Here is a 22811-nt window from a genome sequence, read left to right on the forward strand (position 1 = left end):
GGGGTTATTGGCCCTCACCAAAGCTCTGATTTAGGGGACATCATATTCTCACCAGCAGGAGTAACCATGGGCTGCTTTCCTTTTAATGGCTAAAAACCTCAAAACCCAGCATCGAAGGGTTTCTTACTCGGGTTTTTGATGGGTTTTCCCCTCAGAAAATGATGAAGGATAACAACCTGTTTCAGCTGTTCCTTAGAATGCAAACCTACTGCAGGAAAATGATGCAACTCTTTTAGGTTATCAAAGGCAAAATTACCTCAAGGATAGGCAAAGTTACCTCAGGGATAGGCACAGCTTTGCTGTGTATAAAATGGGATTGAGGTTATTGGCCCTCACCAAAGCTCTGATTTAGGAGACATCATGTTCTCACCAGCAGGACTAACTATGGGCTGCTTTCCTTTTAATGGCTAAAAACCTCAAAAGCTGGCATTGAAGGGTTTCTTACTTGGCTTTTGGTGGGTTTTCCCCTCAGAAAATGATGAGGGATAACAACCTGTTTCAGCTATTCCTTAAAATTCAAACCTACTGCAGGAAAATGATGCATTTCTTTTAGGTTATCAAAGGCAAAATTACCTCACGGAAAGGCAAAGTTACCTCAGGGATAGGCGCAGCTTTGCTGTCTGTAACTGGGATTTGAGGTTATTGGCCCTCACCAAAGCTCTGATTTAGGGGACATCATATTCTCACCAGCAGGAGTAACCATGGGCTGCTTTCCTTTTAATGGCTAAAAACCTCAAAACCCAGCATCGAAGGGTTTCTTACTCGGGTTTTTGATGGGTTTTCCCCACAGAAAATGATGAGGGATAACAACCTGTTTCAGCTGTTCCTTAGAATGCAAACCTACTGCAGGAAAATGATGCAATTATTTTAGGTTATCAAAGGCAAAATTACCTCAGGGATAGGCACAGCTTGGTTGTCTGCAAGTGGGATTTGGGGTTATTGACCCTCACCAAAACTCTGCTTTAGGGAACGTTCTCACCAGCAATACAAACTGTGGGCTGTGTTGCTTTTTACAACTAAAATCCTGTCAAAGCCGACATCGAAGCGTTCCTTACTTGGCTTTTGGTGGGTTTTCCCCTCAGAAAATGATGAGGGACAACAACCTGGTGCGGCACCTGGACGCCTGCGAGACCATGGGCAACGCCACGGCCATCTGCTCGGACAAGACGGGCACGCTGACCACCAACCGCATGACCGTGGTGCAGGCCTACGTGGGCGACGTCCACTACAAGGAGATCCCCGACCCCGACTCCATCCCTGCCAAAACCATGGAGCTGCTGGTCAATGCAATCGCTATCAACAGTGCTTACACTACCAAAATTCTGGTGAGTAGGTGCTTGGGTTTTTTGGGCTGGTTAAGTGAGGCCTAGCAGTGATGCCTTGTGAGGGCTGAGCTAGAAAAGAGGCTGGGCAGAGTTACAGAGTAAAGCAGGGATTTATTAAAATGATCTCCTCAATGGATGCACCTTGGGCAGCACAGGAGCCCAGCCAGGGCTGCACCCAAGATGAACCAAAATGGTCCAAAATGGTCAACTGGTCACAGGTTCTCTCACTTTCTTTAATTTTGGTCTATTAGCTTATTGGAATTAATTGTCCGATTACAGCTTTAGGTTATGAATCTCATCCTTCTTGTTTTTCTCTCTTCATGCCATCTTGTTTGTGCTCTTGGGCTGAGGTTTGGATCATTTGTCCTTGGTCCCAGCTAGAGAAGGAATTGTTTTGTCTCCCTACTCTGTGAAGAAAGTTTACTATTCTCTTATATAAAGCCCAGACTTGTGAATTTTTTGTTTCTATTTTCTACTTTTATTAAGGTTGGGATTGAAGGCACTTGAGAAAGTATTTTATGTTTGGACATAGGTGTTCCTTATTTATCAGTGAAACAGTCTTACAGCTATGAGTTTGGTAGCTTTTTATTAGAAAGGCACAAAATGCCTTACTAATTACTTAACTATATTTTGTTATAAGGTCTTTTAAGACTAAACAGTCTAATTAAGAAATGACACTTAGATTATTTTCTTTTTAAACTTAATAACTGATCTTTTGAAGCTTTCAATGCAGACTTTTATGTTTTATTATAAAATACTACTTAAACTCATGAAGAAGAAGGAAGTAAGAGTAACTTGCTTCTACTCTAAATCTTTTATCTTGCTTCATATTTATTTTTATATTCTAAAAGGAGGGTTTAAGTTTGCTACTTTGTGATATTACATGCTTTAAACTAACTACACACTTGTAATCCTCGTGCTATTAATTAATTTTGGAAGTCTTTCCTACAGCTTCAGGTTAAATGTAGTGTTTTCTTGTGTCTGTACCTTTCAGCACAGAAAGTTTAAAATTTTCAGCATCTAGGATTCTAACCCAGATCCACAAATGAAAGCAGCACAGAATCTGAAAAATATAAAAGCTAAAACCTCAGGTATCAGCAGAAAGAGGTGTAATTTTTTTTTAAAGTGTTAATTCCCTAATGTGTTATTGTAAATGATGAAGCATTAAATACTGTTGAGGTCTTCAAAATGAGAACAGATGCTCTAAAAACTGTATATTTTATTGTTTTTTTCAAGGACAGGGATTTATTTAAGAGTGCAAGACCATGAGAAATTAAAAAAAACTCCTGCTGTCATTAGATTGGTGTAGCTCAGTTTTGGTGCAGATAAACTTGGGAACACAAATATGTTGGTAACACATCTGGTCTTCACTGAGTCTTCATGTGTGCAAAATGATTTTTATGTGTCTAAGAAATTTCAATTAATGCTCAGAAAGCACAAATTGGATTGGTAAATCAGTGAGGTCAATGACCTTTATCCATTCTGGTTTCAGGTGAGTTACATCCTAAGGTATTTTATTCACTCTGTGCAGGAGGCCAGAGTGGAACATATCCTGTTTGCTTGTGGCATTGGCTTCTTTTGTACAGAACTAATTAGGAGACTGAATTTTTTTGCAATTCCAATAGATTTGTTCTTTGAAAGGTCAAGCTGAATGTTAACGTTGCTGTACAAATAGATTTTTTTCTTTCTAGTTTATGAATACAAGTATTGTCCTTTTTATAGGTCTGTGCTGAGCTGCAGAATAAAGTCAGGCATGTAGTTGATGTTTGTTTTATAAGTGTTCTCTTAAAATGCAATCAGAGAAAACAAATCCTGTGTGATAACTCAGAGTGGATATTTTATGGCAGCAGCTCCTTAAATTTCATTTGTTCATTTTCAAACCAGCAAGAACAGTTTGTTTTTCCTGGGTAATTCCTGCTCTCACAAATCAATGTAATATTTGATTGCTGGGGAGAGGAAAAAGCACCTTGGTTATTTAAATGTTGTTATAGCCTCAGTCAGTTCAGGTGCTTCCTCCTGGAGAAAGAGAATAAAACACCCTGAAGAGAGGCAGGATCAGGACATGGCAAGGGGTTTGACTTTGGGAAGGCTTTGGGAGAACATTCCCAGTGTCAGCAGAATTTTCCTCATTCCCAGGGAGCAGCAGGGCAGGCAGGGGGTTGGTTTTTCAATCAGGTGTGACTGGCAGAGGCTTATACAGAGTTTTATATTTTGCTGTTCATTCTGAGATCAAAGCTAGTACCAAAGTGTTTCTGCTCACCTTCCACACCAGTTCACCCCTCTGAATCCAGAGGAAATCATCAGACCTTCCATATCTGCAGCATTAAGTTTATTAATCTTTTTCTTGTGGTTTATTGAAACATTTCTGGTCAATACTAGTTCTAAAATGGTCTCAATATAATTATTTTTTATTCTGACTTGGCTTCATTGTTCCTTGTTGGAATTAGTTCTATGTTCTTATTTAAAAGAGTCAATGTTTCAGCATTTCAGTGCTTTTTAAAATTTGCAGAGACTGATTCTAAGTTGATAAAGGGGTGAAATCCTCTGGATGCAGATCAGTGACTGCTTGAATTTATCTGTTTAAAATTAATGGAGATCTTTTAGATCTTATGAGCTAAAGCTTTGCAACGTGGACTCCACGAGAACACAGCTCCAATCCCAGGGGATTTCATTTTATTCACAGTTTATAACAAGCTGACCTTTAAGATGCAGGATATTTTTCCATAGCCCATTTTGCATCCCAAATAAATACAGTAAAAAGCACCTGAGGGAGTTGTTTCCAGGATAAATAGACAGAATTCTTTTCCTTCCTGCTAATACAGAATGCACGCTCGTGCGCTCGTTCTTGCAGCATGTTTAATCAAATTGTGAATTTCAGCTGGAACCCAAAGGGCATTGGAAGGGTTCTGTCGCCAAGAGTGAGTTTTGCATATTCTATTTTTAGCTCTCCAGCTACATGTGTGCTGCAAATTGCTCTTTGTGTGAACTTCTGTTCACAAGGATCACATATGGGACCATAAAATTAGTCAAGATGCTCTGCTGAATGAGAAATATTCCCTCTTGCATTGTCTTTTGATTAAGGGGCAACTGAACCATTGATAAAAATATAAAAAGGGAATAATATCAGTGCTTGGCATAAAAGATTTGAATTTCCCTGAGAAATTAAACACAATTTATTCCAACTGAACAATAGCATCATTAAATATAGCTCTTTTTACTGCTTTCCAAGATTAGGTTGCTGGGTGAGCTGATTTTGCATCCCTTTAGCTTCAGAGCAACTTTTCTGCTGTTGGTGGGAAAGGAAAGGAGAAAGGTAAGAAGGAAATTTCAGGAGAGGAAATTTCAGGAAAGGGGAGGAAAGGAAAGGAAAGGAAAGGAAAGGAAAGGAAAGGAAAGGAAAGGAAAGGAAAGGAAAGGAAAGGAAAGGAAAGGAAAGGAAAGGAAAGGAAAGGAAAGGAAAGGAAAGGAAAGGAAAGGAAAGGAAAGGAAAGGAAAGGAAAGGAAAGGAAAGGAAAGGGGAAATTGTGAATTGGCAGCAGAAGAGTTTGCAGGAGTTCTCCACATTGTGCTCCTCAATTTACAGTGTGGTTTTCCCTGTTTTTCTGCACCATGTGTGCCCCACAATCCCAAGCTCTGTCCACAGAGAGCTTTGCAGTGCTGGTGTTGGTAGAGAAGGTCTTGAGGGAGTTTTGGTGACAATTCAGCAGTGACCATCCTTCAGCATGTTCGTGTGAAGCTGTTCTCCAGCAAACCTCGGTGTTCAATATTCCTGTTTCCACCTGGAAATCAAATCAGGCTTTGTGCATTCCTGCCTGAGAGCTGTGGTGGGGACTGCAAAGACTCTGAGAGCAAAATCTGCATTTTGGGAATCCTTTGATTGCTCTTGGAGCAGGAGAACATTGATCTTGGATGCCAAGGAGCAGTGATGAACCAAAACCACTGATTCCAACTTTCCTGTGCGGCTCTCGCTTTCATAATTCCAGTTTTAATTAGAGAGGAATTTCTTCTTTTAATTTCCTGGCTGGGTGTGATGTGCCTGATTAAGAAGACACCACAATTAGGGTTTAGCTGAGGGATTTTCAGCACCAGTGGAAAAGTCCCAGCTGGAGCTGTTACTGTGAGGATCTGACACCGACTTTTCATTTGCTGCTTGATGGGTGTGAGGGATAAAAAGCTCCTTTTGCCTGTGCTGGGTGAATATTTGAATTTTTAGTGCTGTTCTGGCTGTGATTCGGTGCATTTGCACAGAGTGGGGCAGGATGTGGTGGCAAACCTTGAACCAAAGAAAGAAACGTAACAGGAAAGTACAAACATTCACTCCCTTCTATATTCACTCCCTTTTCTCAGAGGAAATAAAATAAAAATAGTTTGGTCTATATGTTAGTAAATATTCATCAATTTATGAATGTGAGCTGGGAAAGCTTTTGGGACAAAAATGCTGCTGTTGGATAAAACCTAAAGGAGAAAATGAAATAAAACACAAAGAATACAGGCAATTTTATTGCAGCTGAAAGGCAGAGCAGGTAGATGATAATATATTGGACACCCATAATACATAAAAGCCGTAAGAAGCAATGACATCCTACAAAGGTGAAATGTTGAAAGGAGAAAAACCCAAAATTTTAGCACAATCTTGCTGCTTTGCTAGGATTGATGGAAATCTGTTGCTCGTATTGGGAACATGGATGTGGTAGCCAGGTGAAAGTTCTTTTTTATTTGGGGGAAGATATTTGCATCCCAAGCTCTCTGATTGTTGGGAGACACAATGTTCCTGTCAGGAACGGCCTTTGAGAAGGTGTGCAAAGTGCAAAATATGCCTCTTTCTTTGAGATTTATTTTTTTTTATTCAAAGACTGAATTTTATTCATCAAGTACTTGGATAATCTTGACTTTATAAAGATAATGTATTTATTTTGTTATTCGAAGACTGAATTTTATTCATTAAGTACTTGGATAATCTTGACTTTATAAAGATCATTTATCCATTTTTTAATTCAAAGACTGAATTTTATTCATCAAATACTTGAATAATTTGAATTTTAAAAAAATTTTAATCAGATAAAAAATTGTCCCAATAATAATTATATATATATATGTATATATATATGTATGTATATGTATATATGTATGTATATGTGTGTATATATATGTATATATGTGTATATATATATGAATATATGTATATGTGTGTATATATATATGTATATATGTATGTATATATATGTGCGTGTGTGTATATATATATGTGTGTATATATATATATATATATATATATATATACATATATATATATAATTTAGGCAATAGAAATAGAAAAATTCCTGGCATTTCCTTTTACCATTCATAATTCCAACAATTTCAATATAGTAAGGTCTTCTAAAAAAACCAACTTTAAACATTTTTGGGAATATAGATATTTGGAAGTTTCCTAGCAATAATTTCAAAACTTGAGATGTAGCAGGTATATTTAAGGATTTTTCCATACATTTCCCCACGTTCTGTGTAAAGTTTTTCATGATGGGAAGGAGGATTGAAATGTCACTTTTTAAACAATGGTTGCTTGTGGCTTATCTGACACAGAATAGACTTTACCTTTATCTATCTATCTTTATATGTATATGTATATATATATATATTTTTTTTTTTATGTGTCTCTGTACTTATCTACAGTTTGGCTTTGCAAATAGAAAGGAAGATGTAGACCCTGAGTGTCTAGGAAAGTTTTTTTTAATTTCATTTTTAAAAAAGCTCAATCCCCAACAGGTCTCACCTATCAAGAGAAAATGAGGGAATTTCTGTGCCCTGAGGCTACAGCAGCAGAGCTGTCTGCCAGGGGCTCTCTGCTAAATGAAATTGCTGTTCTATGTCACTAGAATTCCCTTTTTTATTCCAAGGAGAACCATAAAGAAACAGCTTTTGACCTCCAAACTGCCTTTTTGAGTTATTTTGGCATATGGAATTGCAAAGATATTTTTACTCACAGGGTTTGCTTAAAACCTGTTCTCAAGCTCTTTGTTTCTTTGTGCTAAAGAACAGACGATTTTCCCATTTATTTTTGCTGCAGGTGAAGATTCAAACCATCTCTTATTTTATCCAGCTCAATTTCCTCATTTCTACTAAAAATGATAAATACTTAAAATAAAATAAATATTACAAATAAATAAAAAATACTTTAATAAATCAAAATAAATCCTTGAAAAAAACTCTAGACACAAAATATGAGGACAGAAATGGCCACAAAAGTGGTAAAAAAAATAAATTAGTAAGGATAGATTGAGGAAAGATTTAATTTATGATAATTTCAATGACAACAGAGTCTCTGGCATGGCCTAAATGTTGTTTTTTTCCTTCTGCCACTGACATCAAAGCATAAGTGGCATCTCCAGCTGTTGACTGGAATTGTTTGGAAAAGATCAATCATTTATTTATCAGGGGGTCAAGTGGCCAGTCCAGGCTGAGCTGCCTGGGCCAGAGCTGTGGGGGCAGAAGAGAGGATGGGAAAAGGAAAAACAGAGTTGTAGGGTGGGTAAATTGAGGGGGAAAAGGAAAGACTGGGAAGGAAAAAGGGGAGGGAAGGGAAAGGAGAGGAAAAGAGAAAGGAAAAAGGGAAGGAAGAAAGGAAGGGAAGGGGGAAGGGAAGGAAATGAAAAGAAAAAAGAAAAGGGGAAAAGAAAAGGAAAAAGAAAAGGGGAAAGGAAATTTCAAGGAAAGGAAATTTCAAGGAAAGGAAATTTCAAGGAAATGGAAAGGAAATTTTAGGAAAGGAAATTTCAGGGAAGGAAAGGAAATAGGAAATTTCAGGAAAGGAAATGAAATTTCAGGAAATTTCCAGGAAGGAAAGAAAAGGGAAAAAGGAAATTGTGAATTGGCAGCAGAAGGGTTTGCAGGAGTTCTCCCCATTGTGCTCCTCTATTTACAGGGTGCTTTTCCCTGTTTTTTTGCACTGTGTGTGCTCCACAATCCCAAGCTCTGTCCAGAGAGAGCTCTGCAGTGCTGGTGTTGGTAGAGAAGGGCTTGAGGGAATTTTGGTGACAATTCAGCAGTGACCATCCTTCAGCATGTTTGTTTATCTCTGCTTCCTTTCCTCAGGCAATGCTCAAAAGCCAATTCTCCCTTCAGACACTCCGTCACGATTTCATAATTTGTGTTTAAGGCTGGTGAGGAGGAGAAGTGCTATTGGACAGGTATTTTATGGAAGGAGAGGTCTGTCCAAGGTTTTATCCTCACAGGAAATCAGTAAACAGTAAGAAATATTAACGTTTTCATCTTAGCCCATGTAATGACATTGGAGCAGCACATTGGTGCCACTGGTTTTGGATGAGGGAGGAGAAACAGGCTGGAATCACCTTCCTGGACTGTGGAGTACATCTGGAGTCCTAAAATCCTCTCCTTCCTGAAAATGGCTCAGAAAAATGTACTGGGAGGAACTGGTGGAGAAATTCAAGATTCTTGTTTCATTCCCTGAGAAACACCAAGGGAATTTGGGGCAACTCATAAAACTCATAAAAAAACCAGGTTTTATAGTTGGGATCCTGCAGCCTTAGGGGTACAATAAATTACTAAATATGGGATATCAGGAGAAACACAGAGGAAAATCTGCTTAGCAGAAAATCAGATTCACTTATGGGGATAACCTCCAGCTCTTCCCAAAAGTGAAGGCTTTAAAAATCACTGTTTCCTGCAAGATGCTCCACAGTGTTTTCATTTGGATTTATAAATATTGCTTCTTGTTGTCTGAGTTTTCCTTTTCCTTTTCCTTTCTCTTTCTCTTTTCCTTTTCCTTTTCCTTTTCCTTTTCCTTTTCCTTTTCCTTTTCCTTTTCCTTTCCCTTTCTCTTTTTCTTTTTCTTTTACTTTATTTTTTTCTTTTCCTTTTCCTTTTTGTAACAAAATATGTTGGTACAATGAATGATTTGACTGTGTTGAGCTTCTTTTCCTGCCCCTGAAACCCTGTGTGATTTTCAGGGTGGTTTTGGATCAGGAAAGGCATCCCAAGAATCAAAGAGCTTCTGGATAGTGCTGCAAGTAATTTATTGGCTGCTTTCAGCACATTAGTTTGGGCTGGAAATTTGTGAAAATTTTCTTTTTGAAGAGCTCAGGTGACAGAGTTAAAATATTGTCTGTTAATACAATATTTTTATTGTATTAGCAGATACAATAAAAAATATTGTATCTGTTATACAATATAACAGATTGTATAACAGATGCAATATTTTGTTTATTCCAGCTAAATGGTGCATTTGAGCCATTCAAAATGAAAAATTTGGTTGATTTGGTTGAAAATGGATTGAACTGAATATTAAAAATCTATATATTCTGTAAGAAGTTTGATTTCCTAGGCAAAACAATTCCTATTTTAGGTAAATTTCTATCTTAATCTGATTTTTTTTTGTATTTTGTTCCCAGTGTTACACAACTGTGTAAGCAGTTATAAATTATGGATGGGAACAGACAATGCAGGCCAGAGAATCTTTCTAAATATAAGCAAGACAATCATCACCCAAAAAAATCCCCCCAACATATTGAAAACTTTTCCTAAAGCCCTTGCTAAGCATTTTCTCAGGATAAATTAGGCAGGGAAAAAAAAAACCCTCAACCTATAGTGTCCATCTTATTTACTGTGTAAATAATAATTATTAGGGATAATGGATGATGCAGTTAATTGTGGTGGTAATTAGCAGCAAAGTAATGATCTTCACACACCACTTGCCATTGGAGTTGTGTGGAATGGGAGGCACAAAACCAGCTTTTCTCCCTAAATTAGCAGCTGACTTCATAATTGAAATCATTGTGTTTAGGCAGGGCTGGGCTGTGGGAAGCCTGGACAGCTCCTTATCCACCCCTGAATTTTCCTTTTCCTTTTCCTTTTCCTTTTCCTTTTCCTTTTCCTTTTCCTTTTCCTTTTCCTTTTCCTTTTCCTTTTCCTTTTCCTTTTCCTTTTCCTTTTCCTTTTCCTTTTCCTTTTCCTTTTCCTTTTCCTTTTCCTTTTCCTTTTCCTTCCTTTTCCTTTTCCTTTTCCTTTTCCTTTCCCTTTCCCTTTCCCTTTCCCTTTCCCTTTTCCTTTCCCTTTTCCTTACAAAATACGTTGGGACAGTGAATGATTTGACTGTGTTGGGCTGGAGGGGCAGGAGGGTTTGGATTGACAAAAAAAGCTGGGCTTGAATGGAATCTCCTTTTCTTGTGAGCTGGGAGGGGTGGGATGGGGTCAGCGGCCAAGGAAGAGGGGAATTTGGGGGAAGAAGAGGAGAATTTGGGACAGAAGAGGGGAGATTTGGGAGAAGAAGAGGGAGATTTGGGGGCAGAAGAGGGGGATTTTGGAGAAAAAGAGGGGATTTGGGAGCAGAAGAGGAGAATTTGGGAGCAGGGGATGGGGGATTTGGGGAGAAAAAGAGGAGATTTGGGGGCAGAAGAGGGGGATTTGGGGCAGAAAAGGGGCATTTGGGAGAAGGGGAGGTGATTTTGGGAGCAGAAGAGGGGATTTGGGGCAGAAAAGGGGGCATTTGGGAGAAGAAGAGGGAGATTTGGGGGCAGAAGAGGTGGATTTTGGAGAAAAAGAGGGGATTTGGGAGCAGAAGAGGAGAATTTGGGAGCAGAAGAGGAGAATTTGGGGGCAGAAGAGGGGGTTTGGGAACAGAAGAGGAGAATTTAGGAGCAGAAGAGGGGGATTGGGGAGCAGGGATGGGGGATTTGGGAGAGGAGGTGATTTTGGGGAGCAGAAGAGGAGGATCTGGGAGAAGAAGAGGGGGATTTGGGAGCAGAAGAGGGCATTTGTGAGAAAAAGAGGGTATTTGGGGGCAGAAGAGGAGGATCTGGGAGCAGAAGAGGGGATTTGGGGCAGAAGATTTCATCACCTTTATTTCCTCAAGTGTCAGAGCCCATGGTAACAAACACCTCCTTCATCCTGGCCTCCGTTGCCTTTAGTTTGGTCATTGCAGGTTCCATCAGTTCCTGATGGATCAATATTCCCTGCAAGCTTTTAAGCAGTCTAAAATCACTTGGAAGCTCTTTATTTATTATAATATCATTTTATACATTTGGTTTTTTTCCCCTCCTTCTTGCTGGTATGCAAATGAATAAATCAGATTTTGAACTTGCTATGATGCAACAAATGTTTTCCAAAATAGAATTCTATTTTATGTAATTTATCTTATATTCACATTCTTATTCTGCACAAATCTTGTCTTGCCGTGACAAAATTCACCTGTGGGGACAACCTCCAAAAGTGCAGCCTTTAAAAATCAGTGTTTCCACAGTATTTTCATAGGGGTTTATAAATATTTCTTCTTGGCTGGGCATTTTAGGACTCCTTTTTTCTTTTTTTTGTTCCCACAAAAATGATGCACAATGAATGACTGGAGTGTGTTGGGCTCCTTTTCACCCTGCTGAGGTGAAGCCATCACACCTTGGAGCTGCTGGATGTGCTGGTGGGGGTGTGCTGGTAGCACTTTTCAGGGAATATTCTCAGTGAACGTTTTCCTGCTGGGAGCTTTTGCTTTCATGTGAGTTGGTGTAAACCAATTACTTCAGGCACGTTTTGGTTTAATGTGAGTTTTCTTCGTGCTCTCAGTCGTAGGGACAGGAAGATAATACCTTCCAATGTGATGATTGAATCCCAATTTCACAGAAAATGGGGGTGCTTTGATGAGGTACACAAACAGGCTGATTAGAAATCAGTGTGGTGGGTGAATCACCTCCTAATGAAATAGGAAATTAATTCCCTTTCACGTTTATGTTGTGTAAATATATAGTTTATATACAATGCAGGTTTAGTATGTTTTCTTTTTACTCTCAGAGCTCCAATGTGGTTTATTCCTCTGGGAGAAAAATCAAGAATCACCAAAAACTGCAAATGGTACAAGATCTGAAGTGCAATGGATCAGGAATAAAGTCTGACAGGAAATGTGTTGATTTCAGGGAAATAAATGCAGGAGTTATTTGCAGACTTGAACAAATCTCTAAATGGACTTTCATTGATGTTCTTTGTGACTGACCTTGCACTTCACAAGATCTATTAATTTGCTTTTAATGTAAGCAAAATTATATTCTTTTTGAGTCACGGATAGCTTAGAAAATTGGTATTAAATGTATGATAAGTAAAATCAATGCTTCAATTTCCAGTTCCTGCTTTCTCCTGCAGGTAAAGCCCATTTTTCTGTCAAGCTTGCAGTTTTCTCTTCTTGTGTGTGAAGCTTTCGGCTCCTTTGGGATACAACCAATTTTATGTCTGGGTTATTTGTGGGTGTGGGAAGGTGTCCAAAAATCCTGGGCATTTCTGCTTTTAGGACAGCAAAAGCTCTAGGATGGGTGGAAACTTGGAGAATTGTTCCCAGGGATCCAGGAGGGGCTCTGGCTTCCCAAAGGCATGTGGCTGTGATGGATCCACATTCCCAGGGCCATGGGACTGACAGGGAGCAGGCAGGGTGTGTGTCCCACAAAATCCTTTTCCCAGCTGGAGCATTGCAGAGGAAACAGGAAGTTTTCAAATTTTATAAGGATTATTTTAACTTAGCCACCTAGTCCCTTAGCATCACTGAAAAAATGACAGAGCTGCTGTGCAGACACCTTGCATGCAAAAGAATCTTCTAGAAATGATAAAAAATTATAAAAATTAAGATAATGGGAATAAGCACTGTGAGCCTGCCTTAAATAAATTGAATGGGATAAATTGAAGAAATCTGTGAGCCTGCCGTAATAAATTGAAGAAATGGAATGGGGTAAGTGGAATAAATGGAAGAAATGGAATGGGGTAAATGGAATAAATCTTAAAAAATGGAAGAAATGGAATGGGGTAAATGGAATAAACCTGTGAGCCTGCTTTAATCAATGGAAGAAATGGAATGGGGTAAATGGAATAAACCTGTGAGCCTGCTTTAATCAATGGAAGAAATGGAATGGGGTAAATGGAATAAACCTGTGAGCCTGCCTTACCTGTGCAGGTGCAAACACACAGAGCAGCAGAGTGGGCCTGGCTCCTGGTGAGTCCTTGTGGGGACATTGGGACACCTTTTCCTTGGGAAATTCTAGATGAGAGTTAGGCAGAGGATGTGGCTCATTGGCCATAGCACCAAGGAAAGCTTTGAGCATGTTAAACAGCTCCACTGCAGATTTTTTTTATTTTATGCCACTGTTATTTTTCTATCTTTTCCATTTATTCCACCCCCCCTCCATTTCCCCTCACTCCAAAGGCTGGCAGTGCTCAGTGCTGGTGTGATAGGGGCTGTGCATTTGGAAGAGGTGAGAAATGAGATTTTTTTCTGGGAGAATTTTTTTCTCTAAAAGAAGGACAGGATGTTCCAGCTCTCCATCACTGCTGTCCCGTTTCCTCCTGAATGAATAATCAGGCACAAATTGGCTGCAGCCTCCGTCTGCTGCTCTGCCCAGCCAAGGCATCACTCCTGCTGTCCTGACAAGGAGAGGGCCTGGCCACAGGACTGAATTTACAATGCATCCCAAACATTATCCCACCAATCATGCAAAAAAAAAATCCCTCTGAGAAAATATATTAGCCAAGCATGGCTCTGACAGATTATCTCCACTCGAGCTCATCCATTTGCCTCCCAAACCCCAAATGGAACAGACCCAAACCAATTTAAAAATAGTCGCAGCTGATACGTGCTGCTAAAGAGCAGCACATTTTGTATCAGCAGTGAAATTTCTGCTCTTGGTGGTTTTGGACTCCTTTAGAGATGGGTGCTTGAAGAACCCTTCTCCTTACTCTGGAAATGAGTACTATTAACAGAGATCTGTAATTATGATGGGCTATAATCAGGAGCTTCAATCAAGTGGAAAAACTTCCTTTTCCATGTGGCTACATTTGCTTTGCACTCACTAAATTTAGCTCCTTCCACTGTACTAATTGTTTGTAGCTGTGGTGTCACCAGAAAGGCAGCAAGGATTAAGATTAATCTTTGCTTTGGTTTGGTCTTTCTAGAAATTTTTTTCCCCATCTGGTTCTATTTAATAGAAAAACAGACAATCCCCAGAGTATTGATAAGTTTTCTGCATGTGAAAACTGGATGGACAGATCAGCCACCTGTAAATTCTCTTTCTTTTATGGAAATTCAGGTTTTTGATTCCTGTAAATTCTCTTTCATTTATGGAAATTCAGGTTTTGGATTCCTGTAAATACTCTTTCATTTATGGAAATTCAGGTTTTTGCTGCACATCTTTAAAGGTCAGGCATTTTCTGTTATTTAATGCATGATTAAATGCTTGTACATTACGGTTATTATCACAGTTCATATTTTTCAGATGGTGGGACTAGGTTTTGGTGGATTTTTGATGAAATTCCTGTACATTATGATTATTGTCACAGTTCATATTTTTCAGATGGTGGATTTTTGTGCAAGGGGATGTTTGGTTGATTGGTTTTTCCACTCCTAATTAGCTAAAAGAAGTATAGAGGAGGCAATACAAATAGAAATGAGAGTGGGTAGATACCATGGAATAGGTGATGGGTTTTAAACTTTGTGGTTGAAATTCATGCAGGATTGCCAGGCAAAAACAGGCACGAGAGGCAACTCAGGCTACCAGTGGAGGTGTTTTTAAAAATGTGATTAATTCTGATTAAAAGAGTAAAATAGTTGACAAAAGGTGATGAGATTTGAGCATCACATGGTCAGAATTATTGAATATTACTATTGGCTTGGTGGGAGAAAGGATTGAGATGTGAGGGAAAAATCTGTTGATAAATGATTTAAATGTGTAGTAGAGTGGCTCCAAGGACATTTTCCAAATGTACAGATGCTGCTTAGACTGAAGAAAATGTAAACCTAAAAGGTGAGGTTTCAGCCCTAAAGCAGTTGCTTGAAGGCTTTTACTGTTGGTCAACTCCATGTAAATCCCAGTGTTGGGTCTAATTTGGAAATATGGTTTTGGAACTGGGGACATTGCCTTGGAACTGGAGTTTTCCTACATAATCCAGGCAGTTTCTGTCCTGTTTGCTCTGCCTGCAGCTCTCACAGAGCCAGCCCAGGTCCAACAGGCAGTAAAACCTGAGTTTAACAGATCCAACCTGAGTTTAACAGATCCAACCTGAGTTTAACAGATCTAACGCTGGGATTTACCCAACAGATCTAACCAGGCCCAACAGGCAGTAAAACCTGAGTTTAACAGATCCAACCTGGGTTTAACAGATCTAACACAGGGATTTACCCAACAGATCTAACCAGGTCCAACAGGCAGTAAAACCTGAGTTTAACAGATCCAACCTGAGTTTAACAGATCTAACCAGGCCCAACAGGCAGTAAAACCTGAGTTTAACAGATCCAACCCAAGGCAGCAGCTCTTGGGTGCCATTAATTACAGCCCTGCCATTAAGTGCAATTTCTCCTTTGAAATGAAAAATGCTCGGCTTGGTTGTTGCTCGTGACAATTTGGGGAGTGTTTGCCAAACTACTGAAGAATTCATTAGCGATTTATAAAATCTCTTAATCTGCTCCTATTTTTGCCAGTTTGGTTTAGAAATTGTCCCTTTGTCATTGTGGTCTGAGTTCTGCTGATTTTGGTAACAGGAGAAATGCTGAGGCTTTCTTTACAGCAAACTCAAACAGAATCCTTGTATTTAGACTGTATTTAATGTCAATTATTTGTTGATTAAAGTAAGTTAGTAACAATTGCTGTGCCTAATTACTTTGATTATATAGGTTACTTGTCAACAGTTCTTGCTGCTCTTAAAGCTGGGATGGTGCCAGGATAAATCCAACCATTGCCAGTTCCCTGGGGCTGCACAAAAGGATAGGAGTGCAGGTTTTTAGTGGCCTTGTCTGGAAAGAGAACAGGGAATGTTTCCAAATTTAGATCTAAATTGTCATGAAATGGCACATTTTAAGGGACTGTAGAAATGGGTTTGATCAATAACAATAGGAAGATCCCTAAATAACACAGATGAATAATATCTTATAGTGCAAAAAATATGCCAAGACTCCTCTGAGGGAAAAGTGGAGAAAAATCTGTGCCAGTAGAATTCAGTTGAATTTCATCTGGAAACAGCAAGGCTGGAGGATCCTAATCATAATTAAGAATTGATCAGTAGTGTCATAACAAGGCAGAGTTCCTTCTTTGCACTGTGGTGTGGTGCATTAATGTACCCCTGGTTAAACCCAGCCACGAATTATTGTCATTTGGAATGGAGAGATTTTTCATAATTAGTTTTGGTTTTTAAATTAAAAGACTCCCAGCCTTCTGTTTTAATTATTTTTGTCTTGAAAATAATTTGACAATTTATTACAAAAGGAAAAAGTTCAAACGAGAGAACCAGAAAGGATTAGGAGATGGAGAGGAATAATTCATATCTTTATGTTATGGATTCACTGCTGAACTGCGATGCATAAAAATGTAACATCTCTGTCAGTGTTTGCTTCCTTACAATAGGTATTGTTAAATTACATGCGCAGGACCTTATAAATAGATATTCTTAATTTTTAAACGTTATCACTTGTTTTGTTTATAGTTTGAAATCAGAAAACCTTGCTCTGGTCCAAATTAAATTAATTGCATCAATAAATACAGTTAAATTAAGCTTTGTTAACTACTTCTGCTAGAGCTATCCCTCTATTTATCTGGTTGTGAAACTGAAAGAAATAGTAATTTTTGTTTGAATTAGTGATGAGGGTGGTCAAACATTGCCACAGGTTGCTCACAGAAGTTGTGGAGTCTCCTTCTCTGCAGATATTCAGAATCCCACTGGACACAGCCCAGAGCAACTCTCTAATTTTTCAAAAACTGTGTATAAACCTGACATGTCTATCTTAAACCAGTGAGAAGAATTAAAAATTTTCATGTTTGTGGAAGTATTTTTTTGCCCTTTTTTTAAAAAGTGAAACAAAGGCAGATGGATCCTTAAATTAAAAGGACAATTAAATGATTTTCTATTAAAAAACTCTGTGAATGTACAAATAGGTGAGCTTCAAAGAGAGGGGGAGTGGGGACCGTGACACCAGCCTCTCAGTCTGTTCTTCATGCCTGATTTCCCTTTCTTGCAGAGCCACTCGTGGGGGAATTCATGGGCTGCATCCTTTTTTCCCTGTCCCTGTTCTGTGAGCTGAAAGGAGCACGAGTCCATATTCACTGAGCCACATCAGCGCTGCTCCCTCAGCCTTGCTGCTGGGAAATGTCATCCTGATCCATTGCATAATTCCAGCTGGCCCCTTCTCAGGGGAGCATTGCTTTGCTGGAGTTGCAGGCAAGATGCTGAAATGCTCCGTTTTTATATCAGTTTATAGCTGACCAAACTTGGCCCCGCCTCGAGCAGCAGCAGGAGAATGATGTGGTGCAAAACGTTCCCTTGGTCTGGGCATCGTTTTCAGATAATAGGGAAAACCATTTCTGATAATAGGGAAAAACATTCAAATTATCCCCCCAAAAATGAAATAATTACCCTGCATCCCAGCTAATCTGAGGGAGGAAGCCTTTGAATATCCTCCAACTGTGGGAGAGCTGATGGTGTGACGGAGTTGTACCATCAGTTGTACCTGGATAATTCCATCACACATGAACCTGTTCTTAAACTGATGCAGGAATGAGGCAAAAATTCCTGCTACCCTTTTCCTAGGCAGTTTGGGCAGATCTGATATTGAAATAGGTTAGATAACCATGAGGGATATTAAACCTGAGGGAATTCAGGAGCCTCACCAGCCACTAATGTTGGTTTTCCTAGAGATGAGGCAACTGAGAGGCATTTTAAAAGATTTTATTCCATTATCAGTCTCGATAAAGAGTGAGACACAAACTCAATGCCATTCCATCAGAACCAACCCATTTCTTGGTTGCAATCCCTTAGAAATGTTTTTCCCTGTTAGCTTTTGCCACACAATGCTGCTATTATTTCTAATATCAATCACCCATATTTTTTCCTCACGTGGTCCTGCTACAATGCATCTTTCACAGTTGATGCATGCCACCATAGTTCCCATCAAAAACTCACTTCTGTTTTTATTCCCCACTAAAACAATACATCTCTCCCCCATACTATAAGTCTTTACACTGCAAAAAACTAAATACACACAATCTTCCCTTCACAAATATAACAGTAATCATAAATTCACTTTACAAACACAATATAACTCCTCCAATTCCTATAAAACACCCATAAGTACTACCAAATTCCAATCACTCAACCAAAACACATAAAAAATTATAAAACCATCTACACCAATATCCAACATACCTGTAATATTAATATTATAATTATATCTATATATAATTACACCTATATGTATTAATACCTATAATATTAACTATTTTACCACAATACATTAAACTAGAAATCAATTATAACCATTCAGTACTAATACATTCCACCCAAAAAACATCAAATACTAAACCAAAACTCTCATACTAGAGCAACCTCTTAATGTAGAACTCTGTTCTTATGAAATAATCTTGTTTACATTTTTGATTCCAGTCTTCAGAATTTGCATCCCCTGTGGATGTTTCATTTTGCTTTCATTTTAGTTTGTCTAGGTGTGGGATGAGCTGGCAATTCCTTCCCTGCCAGCCAGGGTTTGGAATAAATTCCCTTGGTTTTGAGAGGTTTTAGTGGTGGCTGTAGGTGCCTAAAGGAAATAGTGAGAACTCGAGGTGATTTGTTTGGTGCCATTTTCCCCACAGATGGAGCTGCTGTGGATCTTGGGGTTTTGTGGGTGATGGGAAGCAGAAGGAATTAGCTTCTAAATCCCAGTTTTTGTGTTTTCAGATGAGAAATATGGGGAACACCACCAATAAAGGGCAGCTCTGGTGAAATTTTAGCCATTTACATATTTAGGTGATTATTTATAATTTACCTCTCTGCTTCTGCTTTGGTTCAGTCCTGTTTGATTCCTGGGATGCTGCTGATGAGCTGGATTACTGATACAATCACTAGAACCCAATTTTTTCTCTTGATCCTCTTCCTCCCTCCAATTTTGAGTTCAAACTTTCTCATGTTACAACAGCCCCGTGCCCTCCTGTCTGCTTCAGAGATGTTTAAGTGTTTAAATCATGCAGGAAATATATCAGGAGAAAAGGGAGAGAACTGGCAATCCAGTGGGAATTAGCAAAAACCACTTTTCCCTCTCCCATCACCTTCTGTTTGATTCTTTCTCTGAAAATTCCTGGCACTGTGAGAGGTGAATGCTTTCTTTTTTTTCCTCTTCTCTGTCAGAAGCTCTTTACAATCAAGGGCCTGGTTAAGCCTGTAATGATTTTATTTTAGAGAAGCTGTATTAACACTGCTAAAAACATTTAATATTTTTCTGTCTCCTGTGCTAGCACTGTGTAACACCATTATGTACCACATGTAACAAATCCAAGAATATTTGGAAAATATATCCAATCTCAGGTACCAGGGCATGTAAAGCATCTGCTAAAGGCTTTCCAAAGATTTTTTTGCTTTCTGGTTTTGAGCTTATTTCCAAATGTATGAGACATAGGGCTTTGAAATTCTGGATGTGCAATCATTGGACCCAAAAATGGTGCAAACTTGTCAAAGTCAGGGATTCAGAAGCTCCTTCTCCTTAAGGGTTGTGGACCTCGAGGTCTTGGGAATTGAAGTGAAGGGAGAGATCTGTATCTGCTCAGTGTAAAAATATGTTTAATTTTTTGAAGGTTAAAAGGAGATCAATTTACTTTCTGATGAACAGGTGATATAAGTGAACATGAATATAAGTGAACATAAATATAAGTGAATATGAATATAAATGAATATAAATATAGGTGAATATGAATATAAATGAATATAAATGAATATAAATGAATATAAATATAAGTGAATATAAACATAAGTTAATGACAACACTGATGTGAAGCTACTCAGCACTGTGCAAAAGAACAGGAAAAAACCACCAAAGCTTCAAAGTTTGAAGCGTTGGGCTTTAAATGCAGTGAGGGAGCTCAGGGCAGTGTGGAAGTCCTGCAGTCCCTGGTGCCAGGGAGGTTACACAACCAGCCCCAAGTTCATAACTGCTCTTCTCCAATCCCTTCTGCTGACCCCAATTCAAGCTGACTTTTGAATTTATTTCAACTGAATTTCAGCAGTGCTGGTTGTGAGCTGGGAAGCAGCTGTGTGGTACCACAAATCATCATGCTCTGTGTAAAAAAACAGGCACATTGTTCACCATGAGCATGGAAACCTCACAGAAACTTCCAAACTGTGCAAGGACAAATTGTCACCAATGATATTATTCCAGGTCTGCCCTCGAAGTTGCAAGGATCCCAGTCTATACAGATAGAAAAGCTGATTTTTATTCCTACATAGAGACCTTGTGGAAATAAATTCACAGCATTTTAAGGGTGCACAGCTGTGTCTGTGTTCACAGGGTCCGAGGAACAGGGAAGAGATGAGGATCTGACTCCATGTCTCAGAAGGCTGATTTATTATTTTATGATATATAGTATATTAAAACGATACTAAAAGAATAGAGGCAATGATTTCATCAGAAGGCTGGCTAAGAATAGAAAAGGAATGGAATGATAGCAAAGGTTTGTGTCTCAGACAGAGTCTGAGCCAGCTGACTGTGATTGGCCATGAATTAGAAACAACCACATGAGACCAATCCCAGATGCACCTGTTGCATTCCACAGCAGCAGATAATCAATGTTTACATTTTGTTCCTGAGGCCTCCCAGCTTCTCAGGAGGAAAAATCCTAAGGAAAGGATTTTTCATAAAATGTGTCTGTGACACACAGCTGCTGCCAGGTGTTTGCAGGGAATCTGTTCTTATCCCACTCCAGGGGTTGATGGATTTCTGATTTTCCTCCCCATATCATCTCAGGGGGAAGGGGTAGTGAGCAACAAGGCTCCTTTTGTGGTTTCCAGCTGGGGTTAAACCATTGCTCTGGCTCCAGAATCCCAGAGAAATTCTAAACACAAATTCCAAACCAGCTGAGGGCTGGTATTTCACTGCCTTCCTCTTGCCAACAGAGCTTCTGGAACCGTTTCCCATTTTGTAATGGGAAAATTTATTTAGTCAAGCAAAGTTTTCAATTCTTAACCTTGGCTAAAAAAAACTCACCCCTTTCATTTTGCAGCTTTTCTCTAAGAAAAACAGGCAAAATCTCTGTTGTTTGAGCTTGAAGTCAGTGGAAGAAAGCTATATCTGCAAAAAGCTGGAACATTTGGTTGTAAATTTGGATGTTTTAATCTTGCTTTAGATGTCTTACATTAAAATATTGGTTAAAATTATGTAGCAAGGGAATCTCTCTGATAGGACCACAGTTCTTTAGTAGTCCTTTTTGCAGTATTAGGAATTCAAAAATAAAAATATCACGTGGTTTGAACAGCATTCAACCTTGTTGGTTGTTTTAAATTTTACATATTAAATTTTTAATTATACAGAGAAAAATTCCTGTGCATCCTGGTCCATTTTGTCTTTTGTTTGAGTAAGTAGAGTATGAAGTGGAAATCTTTTGCAATTTAATTTTAAAAAGTTTTTGGTTTCCTCTGTTTTCCTGTTGAGATGTTGGGCTGAAATAGAACACTCAATAATGATATGTTATTCTAGCAAGGCTCATTTTCAATGTTAACAAATTAGAATATTTAATGTCATTGTTCTAAAGGAGTAGTTCAACCTGTAGAACACAGGAGAGTTTCCTACAACAAATTAAGGCTTCAGAAAATATGGAAAATCCTGACATTTTTATGTAGAAGGACTTCTTGGGTCTTCTTGCAGAGAAAAAAGGGAGATTTAGCAAAGAGTAGGACAAAAATGGGAATTATTTCCTAATCTAATTTTACAAGTTGAATCACCTCTTTAAGTTATGCCCAGAATGTTATCTTACTTCTTAAAACCTTTTATTAGTCAATTATTTCCCAGTGCAACAATTCTGAAAATTCCCTTTGTAATCCAAACTCAGTACCAGGTCAATACTGGCTTTGGATTGGTATTTTTAAGCCTCGGTAATGCAGCTGTAGTTTGACCTAGAAACCTATTTTGATCTGCTGGGTGTAACCAGGGCTTTTTAAACATCTGTCTGGGGGTTCTTCTGCATGTGAGAAGCTGCTTGCAATCGAAATGTTGTGGGGAAATAATCCAAAGGCTTGGGAGAGATGTTTGAAAAAAATTTTGCAAGGGTCATGACTGGGGGAGGATCCTGGCTCGGTCCCTTGCAAGCAGGTGATGGAACAGATTGCAGGTGACCTGTGGGGAGCAGAAGGTCCTTGCTGGAGCTCCCTGTGGTAAATCTCAGCTCAAAGCCTTTCCCTCTTCCCGCTTCCAAGGGTTATGGTGCCTTTGTGGGACTGCCTAAAACCAGAGGCCAGACAGAATTAAGGGAATAAAAAGCAGCTCTGTTTATTGAAGGGCCTGCAAGTACATTTAGGGCAGATGAAACCCTCAGGGGCTACACCCAAAAATGGACCATGCTTCACGGGTTTTTATACTTTTATAAGTTCGGTCCATTTTGCATATTGGGCGTTCTGCTTGGGGTTTTGCACTTGTCATCCCTGAATTTCCAGCAAGCCCATTACTCTGTCTCTAATTAAACTCAAATGATGAATATTTGTCAGGCT

General features: G+C 38.9%; 1 protein-coding gene across 4 annotated transcripts in view; it reads left to right on the forward strand.

The window, feature by feature from the left end:
- Positions 1-22811, forward strand: part of ATP2B2 (ATPase plasma membrane Ca2+ transporting 2) — a 407196-nt gene that overhangs the window by 326467 nt on the left and 57918 nt on the right. For all 4 annotated transcript variants that reach the window (XM_058031893.1, XM_058031891.1, XM_058031890.1 and 1 more), the window contains one exon: positions 1083-1325. In XM_058031893.1, coding sequence (XP_057887876.1) covers positions 1083-1325 — 243 coding nt within the window. The remainder of the gene's footprint in view (positions 1-1082; positions 1326-22811) is intronic.

The sequence above is a fragment of the Melospiza georgiana genome, chromosome 11, assembly GCF_028018845.1.
Source record: "Melospiza georgiana isolate bMelGeo1 chromosome 11, bMelGeo1.pri, whole genome shotgun sequence".
NCBI classification, from domain to species: domain Eukaryota; kingdom Metazoa; phylum Chordata; class Aves; order Passeriformes; family Passerellidae; genus Melospiza; species Melospiza georgiana.